At 69.6% G+C, this 25,363-nt stretch overlaps 5 protein-coding genes across 7 annotated transcripts in view; 4 read left to right on the top strand and 1 right to left on the bottom strand.

The window, feature by feature from the left end:
• The window catches only part of IPO13 (importin 13), a 36,075-nt gene extending 34,084 nt beyond the window's left edge, over positions 1 to 1,991 (top strand). The window contains exons 16-20 of one of the 3 annotated variants that reach the window (XM_088526111.1): positions 693 to 759; positions 948 to 1,006; positions 1,262 to 1,351; positions 1,435 to 1,616; positions 1,709 to 1,991. In XM_088526111.1, coding sequence (XP_088382237.1) covers positions 693 to 759; positions 948 to 1,006; positions 1,262 to 1,351; positions 1,435 to 1,616; positions 1,709 to 1,808 — 498 coding nt within the window. In that variant the 3' untranslated portion in view covers positions 1,809 to 1,991. Of the gene's footprint in view, positions 1 to 692; positions 760 to 947; positions 1,007 to 1,261; positions 1,352 to 1,434; positions 1,617 to 1,708 lie in introns of those variants that run through there. The other 2 variants (XM_088526112.1, XM_088526113.1) reach the window with 2 other exon arrangements.
• Positions 1,992 to 3,541: 1,550 nt separating this feature from the next.
• On the bottom strand, positions 3,542 to 5,405 carry DPH2 (diphthamide biosynthesis 2). The gene is made up of 6 exons (XM_088526122.1): positions 5,262 to 5,405; positions 5,076 to 5,188; positions 4,777 to 4,997; positions 4,053 to 4,688; positions 3,761 to 3,934; positions 3,542 to 3,672 (listed from the first exon to the last, which is right to left on the bottom strand). The coding sequence occupies exons 1-6, from the start codon at positions 5,403 to 5,405 to the stop codon at positions 3,542 to 3,544; spliced, it is 1,419 nt and encodes a 472-aa protein (XP_088382248.1).
• A 257-nt stretch (positions 5,406 to 5,662) lies between these two features.
• On the top strand, positions 5,663 to 12,325 carry ATP6V0B (ATPase H+ transporting V0 subunit b). Its single transcript, XM_088526121.1, has 8 exons — positions 5,663 to 5,746; positions 8,293 to 8,341; positions 9,197 to 9,280; positions 9,720 to 9,797; positions 10,360 to 10,429; positions 10,737 to 10,788; positions 11,429 to 11,619; positions 12,001 to 12,325. Exons 1-8 carry the CDS (start codon positions 5,680 to 5,682, stop codon positions 12,025 to 12,027), a joined length of 618 nt encoding a protein of 205 aa, XP_088382247.1. The 5' UTR covers positions 5,663 to 5,679; the 3' UTR covers positions 12,028 to 12,325.
• Positions 12,326 to 16,355: 4,030 nt separating this feature from the next.
• B4GALT2 (beta-1,4-galactosyltransferase 2) lies at positions 16,356 to 21,133 on the top strand. The gene is made up of 7 exons (XM_088526123.1): positions 16,356 to 16,454; positions 18,700 to 19,086; positions 19,391 to 19,626; positions 19,700 to 19,890; positions 20,113 to 20,235; positions 20,805 to 20,909; positions 20,982 to 21,133. The coding sequence occupies exons 2-7, from the start codon at positions 18,771 to 18,773 to the stop codon at positions 21,130 to 21,132; spliced, it is 1,122 nt and encodes a 373-aa protein (XP_088382249.1). The 5' UTR covers positions 16,356 to 16,454; positions 18,700 to 18,770; the 3' UTR covers position 21,133.
• A 918-nt stretch (positions 21,134 to 22,051) lies between these two features.
• On the top strand, positions 22,052 to 24,330 carry CCDC24 (coiled-coil domain containing 24). Its single transcript, XM_088526180.1, has 8 exons — positions 22,052 to 22,091; positions 22,439 to 22,587; positions 22,677 to 22,810; positions 22,910 to 23,005; positions 23,077 to 23,187; positions 23,516 to 23,570; positions 23,719 to 23,782; positions 23,897 to 24,330. Exons 1-8 carry the CDS (start codon positions 22,052 to 22,054, stop codon positions 24,328 to 24,330), a joined length of 1,083 nt encoding a protein of 360 aa, XP_088382306.1.
• The last annotated feature ends 1,033 nt before the right edge of the window (positions 24,331 to 25,363 follow it).

Raw genomic sequence — 25,363 nt, forward strand, 5'->3', positions numbered from 1 at the left:
TTCCTGTGGATGGGGCAAATACAGGTAGAAGCTCTTCTGTCTCGCCCCTGCCTTCCCCCAGGGTTGAGCACGGTGCAGGAGAACCGCTGCAGGTTCAGCAAAGGGCTGAACCCCACAGTGTCTGAGGGGGTCCCTGGGCACAGGGGAGGCAGAGCTTTCCTGAGCTCCTGCTTCCTCCTTGCTCGGGATGTGCCAAGCAACCCTGGCATCTCATTGCCTTCTCTGTCGTGGAGCCAATACAGCGTCTGCTGCTGGTCCAAGCTGGGGACTGAACACTGGGCTAGTGCCTGGGCTTAGTGCTGTGACCCCAGAGCCCCTGAGAGGAGAAGAAGGAAACACGTGTGGGCCCTGCACGGCTGCCCCTGTCTCAGGGGCGCTGCCTCTGCCCGTTGGGACAGGCAGCCTCTGTCCTGTGTCTGTCCAAGGCATCTGTGTGCACCCCTCCTTGGCATTGATCCTCAGCTCTTGCGGTCGGAGTTCCCCGACTGTAGTGAACTGCCTAGATGTTTGACTGGGATTTTTTTGAGGGTAAAAGTGATGGTTTCCTTCTGTGCAGTGTAAATCTGCGTATCATGAGCGTGCCCAGGTAAGTGTGTGTCCGGGCAGAGGCTGTCTGGGCACCAGGTTCCTGGGAGTCTGTCTGGCTGCCGCGGTGGCACTGTGCTTATCCCGTCCCTCTGTGTGCCTTGCAGGCTCTGAAGAGGAAGCCGGACCTCTTCCTGTGTAGCAACCTGGATGTCAAGGCCGTGTTTCAGTGCGGTGAGTACCTTGAGCGCGGCCACACGCATTCCCCGTGCGGACACGTGCTGCAAGCCCCTGCTCAGAAACCAGCCTGCTGCTCCTGCACACCTGGGAGCAGCCTGGCCGGGGGCCTGGGGTGCCACCCAGCTGCCTCGGGGAGGTGCAGGGGGGTTCTGGCTGCTAACCTGGATGCCTCCTGCCCACAGGTGTCCTTTCTCTCAAGTTCCCTGAGGCCCCGACAGTGAAATCATCCTGTGGCTTTTTCGTGAGTATTGTGGCTGCTTTAGGCATTTTTGTTCATCCCCTGATTGTGCAGCAAAAGGGATGTGCTGCCAGCATGAGAGCCTCCTTCCCAAAGCCTGTCCCTTTTCTTCCCTGTCCAGCCCCGATCTTTCCGGAAGAAGATGGGAGTGGGGAGGGCAAGAGGGAGACCCTGAGGCTTCCCCAGACACAGGTCAGGGGAGGGAGCTGCTGCCCGGGACCTGCTTTAGCTCTGACTGTCCAGGACTGTATGTTGCAGACGGAGCTGCTGCCCCGCTGTGGAGAGATCGCCCCGGTGGGACAAGTTGTGCATGAAAACGGCAAGGTGCTGCTGCAGGCTGTGCTGGAGGTAAAGTGACAAGGGGACCGTGGGCTCCTGGACAGGCCCCTGGGCAGCTCTGAGCTCTGCAGGGTCCGTGTGCTCCTTCACAGGGCATTGGCGGCCAGGCCTCCCGCAGCCTCATGGATCACTTTGCGGAAATCCTCTTTGCCTTGAACAAGCACTGCTTCAGCCACCTGAGCGTCTGGATCAAGGAGGCCATGCAGCAGGACGGCTTCCCCTCGGCCCGCGTCAACCCCGAGCAGAAGGAGACTTTCAGCCAGCAGATCCTCAGGTGTGCGCGTCCCTCCTGCCCGCGCGGTGGCAATAACCCGCCCTGTCCCTGTCCCTCCCGCCCGTCTCACTTTGTCCCTGTGTTTGTGTTAGCAGAGAGCGTGTGAACAAGCGGCGAGTGAAGGAGATGGTGAAGGAGTTCACGCTGCTGTGCCGGGGGCTGCACGGCACCGAGTACACGGCAGACTACTGAGCCCACGGCCAGGAACGCGGATGGTTTGCCCGGACCAGCCCTTCCCTGCAAGGAAGCCCCCTCCTCCCTGCCCCGCTGCAGTACGGCTCGTAGAGTAACCCTCCACCTAGAATTAACCCACTCGGGACGCTCCTCGCCTAGAATTGGTGGCTGCATCTTGGTGTCAGCATCTCTCCTTCCCCAGCATGTCCCCCTCGCCGGGGCCGGGACGACGGGGCGCCCCGCGCTGCCGAATCCCCCCGCGCTCCCCGCCGCGGGGGCTGCGCTGCGCCCGGCAGAGACGCGCTGGGCAGGGGGCTCCCCCTGCTAGTTTGTATGTGTGTGGTTGGGAGGGCGGGGGCCCTGCACCTAATTATATTAAGGATATTTCTATGTTGTAGCTGTCATTATTGCAGTGCCCAGATTATGGCTGTCCCTTCCCTTCAGGAGAGCGCACGGTTGGAGCGGACGTGGAGGAGGTTAACTCAAGCGTGGGGCGCTGCACTGCCTCCTCTTCCTCCCCTGGGGTGCGAAGGCGAGCAGGAGCACGAGTGGAAGGTGGCCGGGGCAGCCAGGCAGCGCGGGGCTGGAGGCCGCCCTGCGGTGGCACCACGTGTAGGGGGACGCGTGGGGTGGCCGCTGGCCGGGCAGGCAGCGGTGGCCGCTGCCCCGCAGCTCCGTGTGGCGCCCTGTGCCCGTGGGGAGCCAGCTCTGCGGCCGGGGTGCCCTCGGGCCAGCGTGCAGAGGCAGGAGGACGTCACGGTGCCTCCCAGCTCCCGCAGCTGAGGGGCTGATCCTGCCGCGGGCTGGTTTGGCCTGGGCTGGCTCCGTCCTCCTCCCCAGGGTTATAAAGCACAAGGAGAGGGGACCCCCAGCCGGGCCCTTGGTGGCAGCGCAGGCCCCGCACCAGCCCCACACGCTCCCTGGCAGCCTGCGAGGGGGCAGGAGGCGAGGGGAGCTCTGCCCTGCCCCACGGCTGCTCACGCTGCAGGGGAACGTTGGAGGCCCTGGGGCAGCCGGGAGGAGCGAGCAGTTCTGCCCCTCGAGCAGGGGGACAGATACCAGCCCCCTGCCCAGCAGCACCTCCCCGCAGCGCAGGCTCCTCACTGCAGCTCACCTGAGCTCCTTCACAGCAGCAGCAGCCCTGGTCTCTTTGCTTTAGTGCCCTAGCAGCATCTGCAAACGTGCTCTTTCTTTCCAGGGGTTCCCCACTATGATTTATCTGTTCTCTCAACCTGGATTTAACTAATTAATATGGCTCTGCTTCTGTAGCAAGTACTGCAATCTGTGTTTTCACTCTGGGACCTCTGCTCCCCCCCAGCTCTTCATTCTTCAGCCCATGTTTTTTTTTTTTCCATTAGAAGACAATTCACTTGCAACGAATCTACTTTTATTTCAGCTTTATTTAATACCAATAACCAGCCCAGGCGTGAGTCCTGGCACCTGCAGGCTCACCTAAGACTTGTGCCTGTTCCCCAGTAGCGGCAGAACTCCTACAGACAGGGCCCTGGTGTGGGTCTGGGCCCAGCACCTTGCCTGGGTGCTGCCATGGGCATCACTGCACAGACGGGCACCTGCTGCTCCCCACTGCTGGGCTGCAGCCCCCAGGGCCGCTTCCTGCCTGGGGATGGCCAGAGGCAGCTCCTTGTCCTGCCAGGAACAAATTCCGGCTCCCTCTTAGACCATGGTGGGCCCTGCAAGAGGCCAGGTGCAGGCCCCGCCACGCGGCACCGCGCTGGTCCCGGCTGGCAGGCTCAGGCTTCCTCGCGGCCCTCGTGCTCGTAGGCAATGGCGATGCCCCGGCGGCCGGGCACGGCCTTGGCGACGGGCGTCTTCCCCAGCTGCTGCTCCAGGCCGCGCCAGCTGCGGGACTCCAGGAAGGAGGCTGGGAGGAGAGCGAGCGGGGAGCTGTTAGGGAGAGCAGGGAGGCGGCGCCGCCAGGGCTCACCCGGCTGCGACCCCGGCGCACGAACCCGCGGGGCCGATCTCCGCCACCGCCCGCGTCTGGTCCCTGCAGGCCAGGGCGGCGCTGGGGCCCGGCGGGGCGCTGAGCCGGGCAGCGCGCAGCTCCCCCGTGATCAGCGACACGTCGGGAGCAGCGTCCTCGGCATCCGCTGCTGCCGGGAGCTCAACGTGGGCGCAGGCACCTGCAGGAGACGGGGGCGTCAGCCCGGAGCTCGCGCTGGCCCCACGCCAGCACCGCGGGGTCCCCACGGCCCCGGGGACGGCAGCAGGGCAGGCCGTGCCACCCCCCGCAGCCCTTACCTGGCAGCAGGTCTCGGAAGTCGGTGAGGTAGTTCCCAGTCCACTCCCGAGCCGGGTTGCAGGCCAGCTCCAGCTCGTAGGGGGTCACCACGGGCCGGTAGAAGTCGCTGGAGTCCAGCAGGGAGTTCTGGGCACAGGCCACCAGCACGAAGACGTCCACCTCGGGGAAGTTGGCCAGCTTGGCGGGGTTCGGCTTCCCCACGGCCAGCGTGTAGCTGCGCTTGCCGGCCCGGCGCAGCAGCTCCCGCAGGTGCTGCAGCACGTCCAGGTAGCCGGCCACGCCGAGCGTGCCCACCAGGATGCCCACCACCCTGGCATCCCGCGCCCGCTCCACCAGGTAGAGGCGCCGCATCAGCGCCCGGTTCACGTTGAAGGTCTCGCGGCGGCCGCGGCCGGTGGCCGGGTCGAACGAGCTGAAGGGGCAGCGGTTCCAGGTGAGCATGAAGCTGCTGAGGGCCAGGCCCTCGGCGCCCACGTAGAACACGGCGCAGTCCTGCAGCCCGCCCGGCGCCTCCACCACGACGCGGCGGCCCAAGTGCCGCACCTCCCCGGGCAGCGCCGGCCCGGGCTCCCCGCACTCCACGCTGGAGAAGACCACGTTGGGGTAGTCAGGCCGTAAGTGCCGCTCCAGCTCCCCTGCGGAGAGAAAAGGCTGGGACCCAAGCGGGAGAAGGCCCCGTTGCACCGGGCCGGGGCGGCAGGGCCGCAGTCGCGTCGCACTCACCCATGGCGTGGGCGTAGACCACGTCGCTGAGCACCACGACGCGGCTCTGCCGCTCGGGGTGGAGCTCGCGGAAGGCCTGCGCGCAGCGCGCGGCGTCGAGCGGCTGCCGCCCGAACACGTGCAGGGCGGGCAGGCTGCCGGCGCGGCTCAGGCAGGCCGGGCCGTAGTGCAGCAGCGCCTGGGCGCCCGCCCGCGCCGCCGCCGCCTCGTCCACGCAGCAGCTGCGGGGGCGCCGCGGTCACGCGGGGCGTGGGGGGCTCCCGCCGCGGGCTCCGCGTGACCGCGGCCCCGGCACCCACCTGCCGTACGTGGTGTCCCCCAGCACGAAGGCGCGGGCGCCGCTGGCCGCCTCCACGCGGGCCGCCACGGCCGCCGCGTCCGCCAGAAGCTCGTCCGGGAACTGCAGGGCCACCTGCGGGCAGCGTTGTGAGGCGGCGGCGGCGGCGGCCCCCTCCCCGGCCCCCGCCCGGCCCCGCCGCGCGCACCGTGCGGAAGGCGCCATCGCGCACGAAGGCGGCGGCGCGACCCGTCTCGTAGAAGGCGTCGAGGTCCCCGCGCGCCGCCGCCACGGCGGGCCCCGCCGCGCGCCGCAGCGCGGCCTCCCCGTCGCTGCTGAACAGCGTCGCCATGGCGGCCGCCGCGCGCCCCGGCAGCCGCCCAATGAGAGCGCAGCACCGCCCCCCGCCGCCGGCCAGCGGAGGGAGGCGGCCAATGGGGAGCGGCGCCCGCCGCGCTGCATGTCGGGCGCTGTAGTTCCTGCTGGGCGGCGCAGCGGGCAGCCAATGGCTGCGCGCGGGCGGGGGTCACGTGGGCGCCGGCGGGGCGCTGCGGTTCCGCTCACGCGCCGCGGCGGATCAGGTGACGCGCCGGGCCCGCCGCTCCGCTCCGCTCCGCTCCGCCGCCATGACGGGGCTCGCGCTGCTCTACTCGGGGCTGGCCCTCGCCTTCTGGACCACCCTGCTGGGCGTCGGTGAGCGCCGCCCGCGGCCGGGGGCAGCAGAGAGGCGCGGGGAGGAGCTGTGGGGGCAGCAGGGGCTGCGGGGCATCCGTGGGGATCGGTGCCTGGAGGGCTGCGGGAGGAGGAGGGCGCCGGGCCGCGCGCGGAGCGGAGCTGGGGGCTCCCGGGGCTGCTCCCGGGGAGGCTGCCCGGCCGCGGGGTGTCCCGGCGGGGCCTGCCCTTGGCAGCGGAGCCGCGAGCTCCTGCGAGCGAGCAGGGGCAGGGCAGGCTGGAGCCGGGATCGCTGCTTTGCTGGCTGCCCCCTTGCAGGGAAGGGGCTGGGGAAGTCAAGGGTTTTTTCCTGTGGAAAAGAGCAGGTGTCCCGCACCCCCTCGCCTGGGCGGATTGGCCGTGTCTGTGCGAGAGCAGAAGGTGCTGGAGCCCCAAAGGGCTCGTGTTTGGGTGCAGCGGCTCGGGGTGGGCTGGGACCCACGCCTGGCTTCTGGGCTGCGACAGTGTCCTCTAGGGAGAGGAGCAAACCCTGCTGCTCCTCTGCGCTGTGGCAGCGTGAGACGTGCAGGGCTGCCCTAGGCTTCGTGGCACCGGGGTGGGCTTTAATGCTCCTGCGAAAGGAGCAGCTCCAAGGGTGAACGGAAGGATTTTGTGCACTGAGCTTTGCTGGGGCTGCTGCTTACGCTGGTTGTTTCCTCTTCTAGGGAAGCGAGCCCAGAACAGGCAGAAGCTGGGGGGGGGAATTGGTTCCTGTGCCCAGATGAGCGGGGGGATTGAGTAAGCGGCCGAGTGTCTCACTCGCTCCTGTTCCCAGGGCCCCTCCAGCAGGCCTAGGGAACGCGGTGGCAGGAGCAGGGCTGCTGTAGGGAGCTCTGAATCATGCAGCTCACGCCAGCTCAGACGCACACTATGAGTTCGAGGCTGTCAGAACATGGTGGTGACTTGAGCCCAGGCGCTCCCGACTCCTGCCCTGGTGTAATCCCATTCCCGGGCCAGCGCGAGCAGGCGGTGGCCCCGCTCTCTTGGCTGCTTCCTGCCCTCCCGGCTGCAAGGCTTGGAGCCAGAGCCCCTGGAGAGCATCCACCACCACGTGTCCTGAATCCAAGGCTCCTGAAGAGAGAGAAGGAGCCCAGAGATCCCGCTGAGCTGGCCGTAGCTCTTCCGTCCTGCCCCGGGTGGTGGGTAGCTGCGGCTGGTTGGGATCAGTTCCTGCTCCGCAGGCCGGGCAGTGAACCCAAAACACAAACCAGCCCCGAGCTGGCGAGGCCCGGCCCGGAGCAGGGCGGCCGTGAAGGTCGTGGGTGCACGGGCCGGGCTGCGGCCGCCCTTCACTCCCTCTTCCTCATTCGGGTGCCGGGAGCAGTGACTGGTGCTGCCGCTTCCCCTTTGGGCTGGAGCCGCTTCCCGTCCCGCAGCGCGCGGAGCCGCTGTCCTGCGCGGACGTGCAGCAGCCGGGGGACGCGGCAGCTCGGCTGTGCTGGCGGCGCGGGGCTCCCCTGTGGGGTGGGTTTTCCAGCACTCCAGGCCATGGACAGGGCTCCTGCGGCTCCATGTGGCCCTGCTGGTCCCATTGCCTCCCACCTACGACTGCTGGGGGAGCTGAGCAGCGGCTGGATGCAGTGGCCTCTCTGCTGCTTTGAAGTATTGGAGAAATCTCCCATCTTTTCCTGTCCTGGCCTTGGCTGGGGTGGATGTTGTTGGGCTCCAGGCAGCAGTGGCAGAGCCGTCCGTTTATCTGGTGTGGTGCAGGCTCTGCCATGCCGCCCATCTGCTCCTTAGGAGCAGGGCAGTGACTCCTCTCCAGCTGCCCCTTGTGAGCCCTGTAAAGAGCAGACGCCGCTGCAGCTCCCCAGCTCTGCGTGTGGGGTTTTGACGCGAGCGCCTCTGCCTTCCCGGGCTGCTGGGAGAGGCGCTGGGGTTAACGGGACCCGAGGACGAGCCGAGTTAACGGGACCCGGTCCTGGCTGCGTGTTTGCAGGGTGGCAGCTCTGGGCCGTCGCTCCCGCCAGGAATTGGTTGATGCCGTGGGCTGCCCCAGGCTGGCCCTGCTCGAAGGCCCGTGGGGATCCCCTGCCGCCGGGGCCCGGCGAGCGCTGATCCCTGCAGGCCGCGTTGGCGCTGGGTGGCTCGGGGCTCCCGCGGGCAGGAGCCCTGTCCGATCCCTGCACAGCACCGGGAGCACTGGGAGCAGCCGCCTTGCAGGGGCAGCGCGGGCGCTGTGTCCTGACGGGCTCTGCGGGCAGCAACGAGCCTGGCTGGGTGTTTGGCACCGCCGGAGTGCGAGGAGGCCTCCCTTTCCCTACCGTGCCCGCTGTCTCGGGGGCCGCTGCAGCACCGGGAGCTGCCTGTGCGAGTGCAGCAAGGACCCGCTCCCCTGGGTATGACCAAGGCGGGGGGAACGCCGAGCAGAGCAGCTGGGCCGGGGAAGGAGCAGGGATGGAGCAGCAGCTCCTGGTCTCCACAGGCTCCTTGGGAGCAGCGTGTGGTCCCGCATCGGATGGTGATTGGGCAGCATGTGACTGTCACACTACGTGTCTAAGGGTTCCTGTGTCGCTCTTGCTTTCCAGGGATCTGCTACACAATATTTGACCTGGGCTTCCGCTTCGATGTAGCCTGGTGAGTTCCCCCGCAGGGCCCTGTGAGGAGGCATTTGGGGCTGGCTTTGCCCAGAGGGAGCAGTGTTTGCTTCGGGGTGCCGCGCAGTGGTCGCTCTGCATCCTGGTGCTGAGAGCTGCAGCGCAGTGGGGTCTCTGCTCCGTGCGAGACCCACGTTTCATCACTGCTGGAATTCCTCACTCCTCACGGAATGCTTCTCCCCGGGGGTTGTCGCAGGCTTCCTTATCCCGCCTTGTCCAGGGCAGGCCAGGCAGCCCTAGCTGAAACCATCTTGGAGATGCTCCTGGCACGTTAGTGCTTGGAAGTGTAGCAGGGCTGAGTCTCCCTCAAGACCCCAGGGCAGCTTTTCCCTGTCCCCTCTCCAGCATGACCGTTGGTGCAAGGGGTGGCAGCCCCAGGGGAGACTGGCACTAGCTCGGTCGTGGCCTGGCTGCCCCCTTGCACGTCCCTTGTCGGTGTGTGGCAGCCTAGGTGAGCTCTTGCAGTGTCTGCTGGTTCTCAGTGTCTGCTGTGCTGTGTGGCAGCGAGGCACCTCCCTGCACGTGTGATGTTGGCCTGTGCAGGTTTTGCTGTCGCTGCCCTTTCCCATCTCTGTCCCAGCAGAAGGCAGGGGATCGGTGCTCTCCTGCCTTTCCTGCATGGTGACTGTCACGAGGAAGGTCTTGGCCTACCCAGGTCCCTGCCTGGGGCACGGGCAGGCAGAGAGAGGCTTTCACACCCCAGTGCCTGGTAGGGCCCTGCTCATCTCCAGCTGCATGGTGACCCTGACGGCTGTGGGGTGCTGTTGTGGGGCTGTGCACGATGGTTAGGGGGTTTCTGCCTCTGCACTAATTCAGGGTGTTTCTCCCTTTCCAGGTTCCTGACAGAGACCTCACCTTTTATGTGGTGCAACCTGGGCATTGGCCTGGCCATCTCCCTTTCCGTGGTGGGAGCTGCCTGGTGAGTTGGGCTCGGGGCTCCAGCTAGTTCCTGTCCTGGCTCAGGAGCTGGTTCCCCGCTGCGGTTCCCCCAGCCCAGCACGTGCGTGGGGAGCTCGTGGGGTCCCGCAGCAGCGGCCTCCGGCCCCAGGGCTCCTGGCCAGGCCCCTGCACGCGGCAGGTCCTTGGGTGAGGGCAGCGGAGGGGCAGGGGTGTCCCTCGTCTCCAGAGCTCAGCAGGTGGCCTGTGCCTGGGCTGTGTTTGTGTCCCCAGCCGCTCTGCCGGGGTAGGTGGCAGTGCCTGGCACCACGTGCGCCCTGCGGGTGGGCACGCTGAGCCCACGGTGTCCTCCCAGCTGCAGGCCCAGGGCTCTGCTCAGCTGGAAGGACTTGTTTTTTTTTTTTCTGTCAAGCCCTTCAGGCCATGTCAGACCCTCCACCAACCACTCTTGTCTGCTGCAGGGGGATTTATATCACAGGCTCCAGCATCATTGGTGGCGGAGTCAAAGCACCCCGGATCAAAACCAAGAACCTGGTCAGGTAAGCAGAGATCTGGGGCTACGCTCACGCCCTGCCTGGTCCGTGCAGGTGCCAACGCAGAGACTCCTGTGCTCACTCTAGCTGGGTGCTGCTGTCCGACTGCTTCCTGCTGAGCTGCTGCTGTTTGTCCTGGAAACAAAGAGCCATAAAGGCGCCCAAGTGTTACTTTGGAGGTTCCCAAGTGTGTGATATCACACAGTGAATGAGCCCAGTGTGTTCAAAACAAACAACCCAGGCTCACACTTCCTGCCCTAGGCAAGAGGAGCCCCGCCAGACCTTGCACAGCCCTTCCCAGCAAGAGCCAAGCGGGGCTGGTGGCAGAGAGGGGGTCCCAGGGGCTGCTCCTCACAGGGGTGGCACAGGGTACGCGGGTGGCACAGCACAACTGCCTCCCTGCCCTGTTGGAGAGGGGAGCTCTGGCTGGCCTGGGCTGCCCTTCTGCTCGTGGCAGCACTGGGACAGGGCCTGGGAGGGATCCACATGGGGACGTAAGCTGGGATGGGCTGCTCGGGGCGGCGCAGAGCCTGGGGCACCGTGCTCAGCGTTTGCTTCTCTCTCACAGCATCATTTTCTGCGAGGCGGTGGCCATCTACGGGATCATCATGGCAATTGTCATCAGTAACATGGCCGAGGTATGGAAGGGCTAGGGCTGCCGTGCCCGCCTCGGGGTGGCGGTGGGACGGGCAGCCAGGGGAGGGACAGTGTTGGCAGCCCTGGGGGCTGGGTGCTCTTGTGGCTTTGGGAGCCCCTGGGCTGGAGGTCGGTGGGTTGGCTTTGCCCGTGCTTGAGGGTGGGAGCACACGCAAGATGGGGTAATGAAGCCTTCAAGGATACAGAGTCAGGCCCCAACTCTGGACAAATTGGGACTACTCCAGGGACAGGCAGCTCTTCCAGAGACCACAGACTTGCCACTAATACAGGCTGTGTGCTTCGTTTCAGCCTTTCTCTGGAGTCACACCAGAAACGATTGGGGCTAGGAACTACCACGCAGGTAAGGACTGCTCAGGTCACTGGTAACGCAGCTGTGAGCATTGCCTCCCTCTGCCACGGCCTCCTGCTGCTCCCTCTGCTCTCACTGTGAAGAATAGGGCTGCAGGGCCCAGCTTGCCTGGCCCACACCCTGCTCTGTGGCTGACTGGCTCCATCCCAGCTCATCCTGCCAGCCGTGTCTGAACAGTGTGGCAGGACCAAGTCTGGCTTGGACTGTGGGTCTGAGTCTAGCCAGGAAGTAGCTTTTAAATTACCTTCTTCAGGCCCTCCTTCACCCAGCCAGGGCAGGGGCTGTTCCCAACAGTGACATGGCTCTCCCCATGGGCAGTAGCCAGGGCTCTGGGAACCAGCAGGCAGATGTCAAGTCCTAGTGTACCCATCGGGACTGCTGCCTCCCCTCAGACCTCCCTGTGGGGAGGGACGTGCCAGGTAGCCACCTTGCCTGCCCTGGTTGCCACCACCTGCTGCTCTGGCGCTGCAGGAGCCCAGCTGTGCCCTGGGGAAGTCCTGTGCCCCAGAGCAGGAGCTGCTGGTGTTTGGCCATTCTGGTCCTTGCGTTGTCTCTGGCCAGAGCCGCTGCCACATGCCGTGGGTGCAGGTGGAGCAGGTTGCCCCCTGCTCTCGTGGTGTCTCTCTCACAGGTTTCTCCATGTTTGGGGCTGGCCTGACTGTGGGGTTGTCCAATCTCTTCTGCGGGGTGTGCGTGGGCATCGTGGGCAGCGGGGCTGCCTTGGCGGATGCCCAGAACGCGAGTCTCTTCGTCAAGATCCTCATCGTGGAGATCTTCGGCAGTGCCATAGGGCTGTTTGGGGTCATCGTGGCTATCCTGCAGGTACCTGTCTCCCGGGGTCCCCAAGCTGCTGTGAACACAAGGTGCCTGTCACCCTGCTGCTCTTCAGCTCCAGGCAGACGCCCCTGTGCTCCCACACAACCCTCCGTGGCGGTGGGAGAGGCTGTCCAGGAGGCCTGGGCAGGAGGCAGCTCCTCACAGGAGCGCGTTGCTGTGCACAGCAGTGTGCACTCTGCTGACAGCCCATCCGAGCTGCTGCCACCGTGGGTGTCACACCTTGCGTGTGCCCTGCGCAGCGCTCAGCAGGGCTCATGAGAGCTCTGCGGCTTCCCCAGGTGCCTGTGGCTGCCTAGGCCGGGGTGGGATCGGGGTGCCAAGCCAGGGTTTGTGGAGCGTGGCCTGACTTTTCTTCTTTCTTTCTAGACGTCTAAAGTAAAAATGGGCAACTGAGCCCTGTCTCACCCAACCCGTTCCAGCCTGCCCCAGGAGGTGCTGTATATACTTATTTAATGTTTCTATCCCTGATTGGGGCGGGAGCTGCCCCCAGGCGGGAGTGTGGGAGCCCGGCTGTACAGACCCTCCTCCTGCCGATCGGTCCCATGGAAGAAACAAGTATCTCTGTGTGAATTCTGCCCCCAGTGGCCTGGCCCAGCCTGGTGGGGGTCGTGCTGCTGCGTGTCCCCGGTGTGTGTAGAATCGATCAACAGTGCAATTCCGTGTCTGTGAAATAAATATGGTTCTTGTCCAAGGTTGCAGCTCTTCCTCTGCCCTGCATGTGGCTGCGGGTCTGCTGGGGAAGCTTTTGAAGAGCAAGGGCTGATCTGGGCTGTCCTCATGCCCGGAGGTGTCCCTCTGTGCCTCTGGCCAAGTCCCCTTGTGCTGCAGGAGCCCTGTGACTGCCCTATGTCGGGCGTTGCTGCATAGGCCTGGCTTAACCAGGCCCCTGTCTGGGCTGCGGGGACGCGGAGCTCTGCTCTGCTGCCCGGAGCCGGGAGGAGGCTGCTCCGCGCTGGCTCCCGCCAGCCCTGGCGCTGCCCCACGCGGGACACGCTGGAGCCACGAGCTGGGCTGCACCCTTGGGCTCCTGCCCACGTGAGCACAGAGAGGGAGGGCAGCCCCGCCGCCTCGACCTGCGCCGGGAGAGCACCCGGAGGGCCGAGGAGCAGAGGCTTCGCATGCTGCAGCGGGCTTTCAGCCAGCATCTTCCCTGCTTGACTGCTGGGTGCTGCTGCCTGTGCCTGTGCGGCCGGTGTCTGCACCCCGCAGTGTGCAGTGCTCCTCTCCGGTGTCTGCACCCCGCAGTGTGCGGTGCCCCTCTCCGGTGTCTGCACCCTGCAGTGCGCGGTGCCCCCCTCCGGTGTCTGCACCCCGCAGCGTGCGGTGCCCCTCTCCGGCGTCTGCACCCCGCAGTGTGCGGTGCCCCTCTCCGGGGTCTGCACCCCGCAGCGTGCGGCGCCCCTCTCCGGTGTCTGCACCCTGCAGTGTGCGGTGCCCCTCTCCGGGGTCTGCACCCCGCAGTGTGCGGTGCTCCTCTCCGGTGTCTGCACCCCGCAGTGTGCGGTGCTCCTCTCCGGTGTCTGCACCCTGCAGTGTGCGGTGCTCCTCTCCGGCGTCTGCGCCCCGCAGTGTGCGGTGCCCCTCTCCGGTGTCTGCACCCCGCAGTGTGCGGTGCTCCTCTCCGGGGTCTGCGCCCCGCAGTGTGCGGTGCCCCTCTCCAGTGTCTGCACCCCGCAGTGTGCGGTGCCCCTCTCCGGTGTCTGCGCCCCGCAGCGTGCGGCGCCCCTCTCCGGTGTCTGCGCCCCGCAGTGTGCGGTGCCCCTCTCCGGGGTCTGCACCCCGCAGTGTGCGGTCCCCCTCTCCGGTGTCTGCACCCCGCAGTGTGCGGTGCTCCTCTCCGGGGTCTGCACCCCGCAGTGTGCGGTCCCCCTCTCCGTGCCCGGGGCTCTCGCTCCGGGGTAATGCCAGGGTGGAGCCTCCAGGCCACCGCCTGTCCCTGACAGCTACAGCCTGCGGAACCGGCTGTAGACAGCCGGGCCGGCAGCTCTGGAGGAACAAGGTCCTCCTGCCTCTGCTCTGCAAAGAGCATAGAGCTGAGGCCGCATCCAGCAAGAGGCCCTGGTCCTGCTGCGCTGCCCGTACACCTTGGCAAGGGGAGCATCTAACCCGCAGCGCTGCTCGGGCAGCCCTGGCTTGGATCACATGTGTGTGCATCTCCTTGCCTGCGTACGGGCTGGGGCCGTGGCAGAGCTGCTTCAGCTGGGGAAGTGTTTCCATCTCCTGATTCTCACCCCTGGACGGGGGCAGCTGCCTCCGCACTGCCTCTCCCAGCTCTGCTGGCCTCTCCTGCAGAAGCTCCAGGCCGTGTCCCTCTTCCTGGGCCCTTGGCAGTGCCTGGGATCCCTGTGCTGTGGGCACAGATGGTTGGGCTGGTGCTGGTGGGCCTGGCTCTGTGTCTAGCACAGCCTGTACCCAGCCTCGCTGTCTGTCCTGGTTGCTTCCATCCCATCTGGGGGTGGCGTTGAGGGCTGTTGTGCTGCTGGCACAGCTTCCCTGTGCTCCAGAGGGACAGCCGTGGGCCCGGGCTGCTCGTGCCTGCCCCGCGGGGCAGCAGCGCCTCGGTGCCGGGTGCGGGAGGGCGGTGGGGACAGACCCAGCCGGGTTTGGCTGTGCCCCTCTGCAGGCTCCGGAGCAGCTGCCTGGGGGGCTGCCCTGTGCTCGCACAGGGAGCCCGAGCGCTGGAGCCAGGAGCCTTGGTGACACGGGGGAGCCTTGTCTCGCTGTGTGCGCTCCCCTGTCCCCTAATGACGGGGACACAGACAGGCCCTGCCGCGGTCAGAGGCAGGGTGCAAAGCCTCGTCCTGTCCTGCCTGAGCGCGGGTCCCCCGTCCCGCGCTGCTGCTGACGGCAGCAAAGGCTGAGGCGCCTGCGGCTGTGTCAGCCTGTCCCTCGGCAGAGGCGTCTTCGGGAAGGAGACGGCGGCGGCTGCAGAGCTCGGGCAGAGGGGCTGCAGGGTGATCACCTTCCTCGTTAAAAACTAGCATCTCTGGTGCTGAAGGATTCCTCCTCTTGTCTTGCAGCCGTGGGTCTTGCCCCCTGCTTTGGCTTGATTCAAGTCCATTGTCAGAAATGTCCCTGCGAGACCCTCACCCTGCCCTCCACACCACGGCCACGCACACGCATCACAGCTGCAGCCCCAGCCCCTGCTTGGCCTCAGGCCTGTTCTGAGGCCGCAAGGCTACCGCAATAAGGCTCACGGTGGCCAGGGGGGGCTCCGTGGCCCCGTGCACGCAGCCAGCAGCGGGAACGCTGCCTCGGTGGGTGAGCGTGCCCCGTGCTCCATTTTGTGCGTGTGGCTTTGCACTTGGGTGTGCTAAATACTTGCTGCTCAAGCGTGGAGAAAATGTTTAAAGGCAACTCCAGTATCTTGAACTTTATCTCATTCAGAAGCAGCAGCGACTGGAGCGGAGAGCCAATTCAGCGTGGGAATGTAGGTATTCTTGTGGGGAAAAAATACCATCTGCCAAGGAGCAAAACCAAGAGCTGGAGGCAGAAGCTGGGCAGCTTTGGCCAGAGAAGGGCTCGTGGTTTGCAGTGGGGAACAGGCTCCCCGGGGCGCCGTGGGGCTGGGCTCCGGGCAGGAGTGACGCGAGTGCCCTGAGCTCTGCCATAGCACGGGAGAGGCTTCTCTTCTTAAGGAAGTGCCAAGGGGCGAGGTGGAGAGCCCTTGCTTGGGTGAGCCACCAGGTAAAAGGTACCACGGAGCTGGTCAAAACAGGTCTTCAAGGATAGGGGCTGCTTGAAGTGTTCATAAATGTGGGCTGGGAGGGGAAAAAAAAAAAAAAGGGAAAGGCGGCTGACGGCACAGAATTACTTGTGGTGGGCTGATCTCCTGTTGGGACTATACCAAGATCGTTCTGTGATGGTATTTTGATAGCGAATGTGAAATTCATTGCTAGGAAACACCAAGAAACACGGAGTGGGGGCAGGAGGAAGCAACTGCAAATACATCGCGATGGGCCCGGGGCCAGCAACGCGGCTCGACCGCGGGAGTCGTCCCGGGAGGCTCTGTGAGGCGAGTGCCTCAAACGCTGCCAAAAATGCAGCCGAACGGGGGAACCGCCGCGGCGGGGACACAAAGAGAACCCCCCGCCTCGGTGCCCGGCACGCGGGGAGGCCTCGGTGCCCGGCAGGTCCCGACGCGGGGTGCGGGTTCGGCTCCTGGGGGCGACGGGTCCACGCGGGTCGGCCCCTCGGGAGGCCGCGGGACACGTTCCCGGGGCCCGGCGAGCCGCGGCGCCGGCACCGGGCGCTCAGGTGTCTGAGGAGAAGGGGAGGCCTCGGGGCACCGGCGGGGCTGGGGGCGGCCGAGGGGACCTGCGGGGCTTTGGGGTGCGTGTGGTGCCGCCGGGGGCCTCGGGGCACCGGTGGGTCGCGAGGAGCCGGGGGTGTCCGGGGGCAGCCGGGTGCCCGCAGCGGGGCCGGGGATCCCCGCGGGGCTCGGGGCGCCGCGGCCGCTCTCCCCGCGGCGGCGCCGGGGCCTGGCGCGGGCCGGGGCCTCTCCCGGGGCCGGCGGCGCGGGCAGGCCCAGGCGCGGGCCCAGGCCCGGCCGCGGCGGCGCGGGGCGGCGCGGGGCGGGCGGCGGCCCCGCCCGGTGCGGCGGCGGCGGCGGGCGGAGCCGGCGGCGGGCGCGGCGCTGCTCCCTGCGGCTCTCGGCGGTGCGGGCTGGGCCGGCCGGCAGGGCCCCCGCAGCCCCGGCATGGGCGCCCGCGGGCCGGCGGCGGCGGCGGCCGGCGGAGGAGGAGGCGGCGCTGGCGGCGGCGGGGGCCGCTGACCGCGCCGGGGCTGCGGGAGGAGCCGGCGCGGCAGCCCCGGCCGCGGTGAGTGGGGGCGCCGGGGCCGGGCCGGGCCGGGGGAGCCGCGCGGCCGTTGGCGGCGCCGCTGGGCGCGGGGCCGCTCGCCGGGCCCGGCGCGCCCCGGCACCCGCGGCGGCAGCAGGGCCGGAGGCCTCGGGCGTGGGCGGCCGGGAGCAGCCCGGGGGGAGCGGAGCGGAGCGGCGGGCGCGGGGGCCGCGGGCCCGGCCGGCGCGGGGCCCCCGGTGAGCGGGGACTCACGGGGCCCGGAGCGCCCGGGGCCGCCGCTCGGGCGCGGGGCGGCCCCAGGTGAAGGCCCCGGCGGCCGGGGGAGCCTTCTGGAAAGCCGCGCGCGCCAGGGAGAGCCTCCGAACCCCGGCTCCGCCAGTCTCCCGCGGCTCCGTCCAGGAGCGAGCACTTTGTTCCCGGTCTATTTCTGCTTTTCCAGGAAGTTTCTGTGTTTCCGGCGACTGGAAGATTCGCAGGAGGGGGTTGGCCCAGCCGGCCGCCCTGCCTGCTCCCGAGGGCTCCCGCGGCCGCCCGGCCTCCCGCTCCCGGTACGGAGCTCCCGGCGGGATGAGCCGCCGCCGGCAGCGCCTCCCGCTCCCCTGGGCTGCGCTCGGGGAGTCCTGCCCGTGTCAGGGGCTCTTGTCCGCCTCGAAGCTGCCGGCGGCTCCCACGGCCTCTCCGTGGCGGAGGCCGAGGCGGTGCTCGGAGGCCGAGGCGGTGCTCGGAGGCCGAGGCTGTGCTCGGAGGCCGCTGCTGGGCGCAGTTTGGGTCGGGGATGCGGGGAGCGCGGGGGCCGTTTACCTGCTGCAGCCCGAGGCGGTGCCGGCCGTGCTTGGCCTCGCGCGACGCTGCGGCCTGCGCAGGGATCCCGGGGGGCTGCGGAGCCGGAGGGCTCTGCTCCCCGGTGCAGCGCGGGGACACGGGGACGGGAGGAGGCAGCTGCTCAGCCCCCTCGTGCCCGTGCACTGGGGGTCCTTTCTAGAAAGCGCCGGCGTTTGGGAAGGGCCCTGGCCTGCCGGGAGGGGAGCCCATGGGACAGGGAGGAGAGCGGCCGCGGGTCAGGGCCGGAGCCTTTCCCAGCTCCTCGGCTTCCTCCTGTGCTTCCCGGCAGCATCCAGCGGGCCCGGCCTGGGGTTGGGCTGCGCAGGGGGAGCTGGTGTGGGCAGAGGGGAGCTGCCGCCGCCGCGTGCGGGTCGGGGAGGGCACGCGGGGCCGGGGCAGCGCGTGGCCGCGCTGGGAAGGCGCATGGGGCTTCGCAGCCCGGGCGGTGCTGGGGCTGCCCCTGTGCACAGGGAGCGCTGGGCCCGGCACCCTGCGCGCTCCTCAGCGCGGCCTTTCCCAGGGGGATCCTTGGATCCCTGCGCAGGAGGGGCGGCCGTGGGGCGGCCATGGGGCGGCCAGCTCCCCCCAGGCCGGCCCGGCGGCTCCGCGCTGGGCGCTCGTCACACTGCTGCGGGGGCACCCGGAGTCCCCGCTGCGGCAGCGCCCGTCCCCGTGTCCCCAGCACCGCCGCCCCAGGCCAGGGCAGGAGCCGGGGCGGGCGCGTTGGCAGGGCCGGGCGCTCCGTGACCCCGTCCGCGCCGCTGACGGCCGCTCTGGCCGCGCTCCAGGTGTCACGTGCGCCGTGAGGGCAGCTGCCTCGGCGGGAGCAGAGGGGACGCGGGCAGGGAGCGGGGAGGCAGCGGGACCCCCGCAACGCGCTGCCGTGGGGACGGGCGGCTGGCGGGGGCACCGGCCCCGCGTTGGAGGCTCTTTGCGAGGCCCTGGCCCACCCGCGGGGGCTGCCCGGCCTCGTGCCCCCTGCGCCGCTCGTCCTGAGCTGTTCTGCCCCTTTCCTGGTGGAGGGGCCTCCCCCGCTGCTGTGGGCAGGGGGACTTTGCTCCAGGGTGAGCAGGGACTGGAATCCAGCCCCATGAGGCTCGATTCTTTCTGGGACTGAGTGAAAATCAAGGTTCTGTGTGAGGGGCTCTTGAGGGAGATGCCGAGGCACCTTGGACAGACAGCGCGGGGGCTGGTCGATGCCTTGGGGATGGGCAATCCGCTAACCCAGCGCGCTGTGGAGCTCGGCGCCCCGGTGCCGCAGCGGCTGCGGACACCGCGGTGCCCTCGCTGTTTGCAGCACGGCCGGGGACAGGACCGGGCCGGGGCCAGGGGAGCCGCGTGGACGTGGCCGGGGGCGGCTGCGGGGGCTCCGGTCGGGCCGGGAACGGGCAGAGCTGCGGGGATGTGTCTGGCCGTGTCCTAGCGCGGGGTGTCCCGGCAGGATCGTGACCGTGGCCGGAGCCGCCCCCCTGCCCCGCTGAGCGCACATGTCCGCCTGCCCGTGCCCGGAAGATGACCAGGCTGCTCTTGGGGGTGACCCTGGAAAGGATTTGCAAGGCCGTGCTGCTGCTCTGCCTGCTGCACTTCCTCATCATCATGATCCTCTACTTTGACGTCTACGCGCAGCACCTGGACTTCTTCAGCCGCTTCAACGCGCGGAACGCGTCCCGCGCGCCGCCCTCCTCCAACTCGTCGCGGCCCAACGGCACCGCCGCCAGCTACGGCGCGGCCGGCGCGGAGCCGCCGTCGCCCAGCGCCCGGCCCGGCGCCAACCGCTCCAGCACCGAGAAGCCCCTGCAGCCCTGCCAGGAGCTGCCCCCTGGCCTGGGTGAGACGTGCGGGGCGAGGGGGGTCGAGCCGGGCCCTGGCTTTGGGCAGGGGATGAGCGGGGCCTGCGGGGCCTTTCCCCCTTGGCATAACCCTCCTGGTGGTGTCGGGGGCTGAGCAGTGCAGGGACCACCAGAGCGAACCCGGCCGAGGGCTGGCACAGGGAGCCTGGTTTGTCCGGGTGTTCCCGCCCCCGTCTGGGAAGGGTGCTGGGTGTCCCCCCTTCCCTGCCCCCAGCAGGGTGGTGTTTGGCTGTCCCGGCTGCCCCGCTGCGCCCCTGGCGTCACCCTGCCCTCGCTTTGCAGTGGGGCGGCTGCTCATCGAGTTCAGCTCCCCCATGAGCATGGAGCGGGTGCAGCGGGAGAACCCCGACGTGCGCGCGGGCGGCAAGTACAGCCCGCGGGACTGCGTGCCCCGGCAGAAGGTGGCCATCCTCATCCCCTTCCGGCACCGCGAGCACCACCTCAAGTACTGGCTGCACTACCTGCACCCCATCCTGCACCGGCAGAAGGTGGCCTACGGCATCTACATCATCAACCAGGTGAGCTGGGCCGGGCCGGGCCGGGCCGGGCCCGCGGCGCCGCTGAGCTCTGCCCCGCGCGCTCTCGCTGCAGTACGGCGAGGACACCTTCAACCGCGCCAAGCTGCTCAACGTGGGCTTCCTGGAGGCGCTCAAGGACGACGACGAGTACGACTGCTTCATCTTCAGCGACGTGGACCTCATTCCCATGGACGACCGCAACCTGTACCGCTGCTACGAGCAGCCGCGGCACTTTGCCGTGGGCATGGACAAGTTTGGGTTCAGGTGGGTGCAGCGTTTCCTCGTGGCCAGCACGGGCTGCCCGTTACTGCCGGGGACGAGGGTTGGGGTCAGTGACTGGAAGCGCAGACATGAGGCGGCAGAGGACACGGAGCGGGTGGGAGACCTGCCGGGAAGGGCTGGGGGCCGTCCCTGGTGTTTTGGTCCCCGTGAAGGCCCCTTCCCAACCCGCTCCTGAGGGCTGACCCGTTTTCCCTTCCCCTGCAGGTTGCCCTACGCTGGCTACTTCGGGGGTGTCTCCGGGCTGAGCAAGTCCCAGTTCCTGAAGATCAACGGCTTTCCCAACGAGTACTGGGGCTGGGGGGGAGAGGACGACGACATCTTTAACCGGTGGGTGCCCTGCGCTCCCCGGGATCCCCGGGACCCGCAGTGGGAGCGTGGGGCTCTGCTCCGCGCCGCGTGCCCGCGGGGACGGGGCTCCGAGGGGACGGGAGCGCCGAGCGTTCCCTGTGGGGCAACCGGCACGTGGGGCCAGCCCCGCTCCAGGCCGGGCAGCAGGGCAGGGCTGCGGGCTCCGCGCCGCCCCTGGATCCGCACGGGATGTCCCGGCGTTCCCGCGGGCGGCCGGCAGGCTGCAGCAGACCCGCGCGCAGCCCGGCCCCGCGCTCCGGCCTGCTCCGTTCCCGCAAGGGAAGGGCTCCGGGGAGCCTGGGCAGCCCTCGGAGCGCGAGGAGGCGCCGGGGCCGGGGGCACCGCCTCGCTGGGGCCGGCAGCGGTTTCTGTTGGCGAGCTGGGGGCTCTCCTGCTTCCCCGTTCCCACCTGGCCTCTCCACTGCAAATGACTCCTGTGGGAGAAGGAGATCTTTCCCCGGGGGGCGGGAGGAGCGCGCCCCACACGTGCGTGTCCCCGCGCCCGGGACGCGTCCCCCCCTGAGCTCCCGCGTGGCTCCCGCCCCCAGGATCTCCCTGAACGGCATGAAGGTGTCGCGGCCCGACATCCGCATCGGGAGGTACCGCATGATCAAGCACGAGCGCGACAAACACAACGAGCCCAACCCGCAGAGGTGAGCGGGGGGCGCCCGGACGCCGGGGCCCACGGCCCGGCCTGCTCCTCACCGCGCCGCCCTTCCCGGCAGGTTCACCAAGATCCAGAACACCAAGATGACCATGAAGCGGGACGGCATCAGCTCGCTGCAGTACCGCGTGGTGCAGGTGTCGCGCCAGCCCCTCTACACCAACGTCACGGTGGAGATCGGCCGCCCGCCGCCGCGCCTGGCCCGCGGGTAGCGCCCGCGCGGGGACGTTTCTGCCCGCCCTGCTGCCTTCCGGAGCCCCCGGGGCACTGAGGAGTTTCCCTCCGTTTTCCCCGTCCCCACGAGTGTTTCCAGGCCCCGTCCGCCCCCCGCTCCGTGTGTTGGATCAAGATCCCGGCTGCCCCGGGCGCGGAGCGACGGCGCAGGGCTGCCCCACGGCGCCCCACGGCGCGGCCCCGAGGAGCGGGGCGCGGGCTGCCCCCTTCTCCCCAGAGACGCCGAGGGGGCAGCCCCCCAGCAGGCCGGTGTGGGGCACTGCTGCCCCGGCCCCACGGCCGCCGCTCGACGTCTTCCGCCGCCCCAGTCTGGTGCTCTGAGCCGGGGCCCCCGCTGCTCCGCTCTGCCCCACAGCGACCTCCGCCCGTGCCTCAGTTTCCCGGGGGCTGCCCTCACCCCCATGCGGGGCAGCCTCCCCCCCAGCCCCGCGCAGGGGGATGTGTGGGGCAGCCCCCCCACGCGGCGCACGGGGATGTGTGGGGCAGCCCCCCGCCGCCTCGTGCCCCTCTGGCCGCGGCGGGAGCCTGGAGCCCGCGGCGGCCCCCGCGCAGGAGGGCCGTGGGGCAGCGGCCGCGTGCCAGGGGCACCAGTGACTTTTGTACATTTGAATGTCTGACCCCTTTTTTGAGCGTCCGTTGAATGCAGCATTTGGTCGTAGAGACCGGGGTTTTGTATTTAATAAAAGTTTCAAACGTTGGCGCGAGGGCTCCCCTGGGGCTCCCACCCGCAGGGCCCTGGGGCGGTGCCGTGGGGCTGGGGCACTCGCTGCAGGCCTGCCCTATATCCCTGTTCCTATATGCGCCCCCACCAGCGTGCCCCATGGCTGCCCCACGGCTGCCCCCTGGCAGCGGCTGCGGCCGCCGCGGCCCCTTTAAGGAGCGGGGCGGGGCGTCGCCATGGCGACCGGGGAGTTGACGGCGGGCGCGGGTCGCTGCGGTGCGGCCTGTGGGGCGGGAGCGGGGATGTGGGGCGGGAGCGGGGATGTGGGGCGGGAAGCGGGGATGTGGGGCGGGAGCGGGGATGTGGGGCGCGGTGTGGGGCATGGGGCAGGCTGAGGGGTGCATTGGGGGTTCCCTGGGGCAGGGTATGGGGTAGGGACAGGAGGGGGAGGCCCGTGGGGCACGGGTGCGTGGAGGGCCACCCATGGGGCCGCGTGGGGAGTGCGGGGCTGGCCGCGCTGTGGGGCTGGGGGCAGCGCACGGTGCCGCGGTGGGGAGAGGTGGGGGCAGCCGGACCGGGGCCGGGCCAGCCCCACGGCGCCCTCAGCCCTGCCCGCCCCACAGCCGGCGGCGGGGGCTGCCCCATGGCGCCGTCGGGGCAGCCCTCGCTCTGGGAGCTGCTGGCGGCCCGCGTGCCCCCCGCGGAGCGCCCGGCCGTGCGGCGCCTGCTGGGCGACGAGGCGGTGGAGCGCAGCCTGGAGCTGCGCGCCGAGGTGGGCCCCACGCCCCACGCGTGCCCCGTGTGCCCCACGTGTGCCCCACGTGTGCCCCACGCGTGCCCCACGTGCCCCGCGCGCCGCAGGTGGCCACGCTGCAGGAGCTGCGGCGGGAGCGCCGCGCCGAGGCCCGCGGGGACGCGCTGCTCATGGCGCCGCCGCCGCTGCGCGAGCTGGTGCGAGGGGAGATCCGGCTGCTGCTGCGCGGCCTGCAGGGCAGGTAGGCGCTGGGGCGGCCGTGGGGCCCGTCCCCGCGCGCCCCCTTTGCTGGGCTCCGCGCCCGGGCTGGGGCAGGGGCCTCATGCGGCGCCTCCCGCAGGGACGGAGCGGGCGCCGTGGCCGGGTACAGCCCGCGCGTCGTCGCCTTTGCCATGGAGGGGCCGGACGCGCTCCCGCCGGGCAGCGCCGCTCCCAGGTGGGTCCCTGCGCCCCGTGGGGCCGCGGAGGCGCCGGGGCCGCCCCACAGCGCTGCGTGCCCGGCCGCAGGGCAGCCCCGCGCGCGGCGCCCGGCCGGGCCTCGACGCTGCCGCAGCGCCTCGACGCCCTCGCGGAGCAGCTGAGCGTCGCCCGCCTGCCCCGGGTGCTGCCGCAGCTCCGGTGAGCGGCGCCGGCCGGTCCCGTCCCTGCAGCCCCGCGCCCCTCCGTGAGCGCCCCTGGCCGGGGCGGTGGGTCGGGGCGGTGGGTCAGGGCGGTGGGTCAGGCCCCGTGTGCGGGTGCCGGGGCCGGTTCTCTGCGTGCCGGGTGCTCCGGGCCCTGTTCCCCGGAGGCATCTCCAGCCCCCCAGGAAGCCCAGTGACCCCCTCCGCTCACAGCCCTGGGCAGCGCCTTGCGCTGGGCCTCGTGCTGAGCCCGTATCCTCCGAGGGGCCCTGCTGTGGGGCAGGGCTCGTCCCCGCGCCCCATCCAAGCACCCATGTCTGCCCCAGGTCCCTGCTGGCGGAGGAGTGCCGTGAGCTGGAGGAGCAGGTCGCCCAGCTCCAGGTGAGGCCGCGAGCGGAGCGCTCGGGGCTCCGTGCGGGGGCCGCGCTCTCCACCAGCCCCGCCGGCCGGTGCCGCCGCCGCGGGAGCCTCGTCCTGCCCCGGCCTCCTCCAGGGAGCAGGGCAGGGAGGCTGAGGCTGCCGTCCCCAGCGCTGCCTGGAGCGGGAGCACGGCGGGGCCGCGGGGCCGCGCACACCGGAGCCCACGCTGGCGGGTGAGGGGCTGCGCGGGGCCGCGGGGCCGGGGCTGCCGGGAGAGGCGGGGGCTGCCCCTGCACCCGGGGCGGCTCTGCCCTCCTGCAGCGGGGCCCGCGCTGCTCCCTCCGCAGAGCTGCAGGACCAGCGCAGAGCCATGGAGCGGGACCTGCAGCGGGGCGCCGGGCCCCCGCGCGCCGCGGACCGGGATGGCCCCGCGCGGCCGCCCCGGCCGGGCCTGCACGGGGACAGCCGGACCGTGCCAGACCTGCACGGGGACAGCCGGACCGTGCCGGGCCGTGCCGCGAGCGGGGCCGGGCTGCCGGATCCCCCCCGCGGATCCCCGCTGCTCCCGGCTGAGGAGCCGGGCCCCGGCGCACAGGGCCGGGCAGCCGCGCGCGCCCCACAGCAGGGCCCGTCCGCGCCGCCCCCCCGCCGGCCTCCCGCGCGCGCGGCCGCTGTGGGGCAGGGTCCCCCGTTCCTGCCCGCTCCGCCCGCGGTGCTGCCCCCTCCGCGCGCGGCCCTGGGGCGGCACCGGCGGCTCCTGCCCTGCCAGGGGCTCAGCTAGGGCACGAGGCGCCGCGCGCGGGGACGTCCAGCGCTCGCTGCGCCCCGGCGGGGACAGGGCCCCCAGCAGGACGAGCCCCTGTCCCCCACGCGCTGGCTCAGCCCAGGGGTGGGTTTTGTCCTTCTGCACAGGGCGAGAGCTGCTGGCCACGGACGGGGACAAGGGCAGGACCCGGGGCTCCTTAGTGTCAGCACTCAGCGTCCAAGGGGAAAAGAGCGTATCCAGGGGAAATAGGCCCTGTCCCCTCTGAACTGCCCCCCAGCTCCCCAAAAAAGGGCACGGCGGGACACGGACTCAGGAATATAAATCTCATTAAATTCTAGGATACTTTAGAACTCTACACCGGGAGAGACACTGGCACAGGCAGCGCTACCCAGGGACGCGCGCGTTATTGCTAACAATTAGAGGTGAACAGTAGCGTCGTGACACGTGGGGCAGGGCACGGGCACCATGCGGGAAACGGCGCCTCTCCACGGCGTCGCACGGGGGCTCGGGACGGGGCCTCGGGAGCTGGAACGTCCTGCTGGGGCTCAGCGCCCTGCCGCCCGTGGAGCCGGGTGCTCCCCACGTCCCCTCCGAGCCGCGCGGCTCCGCGCCCCGGCAGTGCTGCTGGCTGCGAGGGGACGAGCTGGCGTGGGAAGGGTCCCATCCACCCCAAGTCAAGAGCTAGAGCCGAGAGGCTGTAGCTGGAAGACGGATTTTAGGGCGTTTGGCCTTGCCCTGTGCATCCTGCCCCGCTAATACTGGTTGGAGACCGCGTGTCCCCGGGTGGCTCGGAGTGGATGGGCTGGCTCTGCCCCTCCGTGTCTTCTCCGGTACTTCTCGCTAGCAGCAGCCGGGGGGGCCAGTCCATCCCGCTCCCCCTTAGCACCATGGAAGGCCCCCCCTGCCCGTGCCAAGGCTGTCGGGCAGAGCTGGGCCCTGTCCTGACCCTGTCACCTCCAGCCAGACCTGCGGTCCCGCCGGGGGCGCGCAGGGAGCAGCGCGGAGCCCCCGCCGCTTCCCTGCTGCTGCCTGGGCACCCCAGCCCCTC

The sequence above is a fragment of the Tinamus guttatus genome, unplaced genomic scaffold (genome assembly GCF_059628265.1).
Source record: "Tinamus guttatus ecotype Peru unplaced genomic scaffold, ASM5962826v1 Tinamus_guttatus_pri_ptg000242l, whole genome shotgun sequence".
Classification (NCBI taxonomy): domain Eukaryota; kingdom Metazoa; phylum Chordata; class Aves; order Tinamiformes; family Tinamidae; genus Tinamus; species Tinamus guttatus.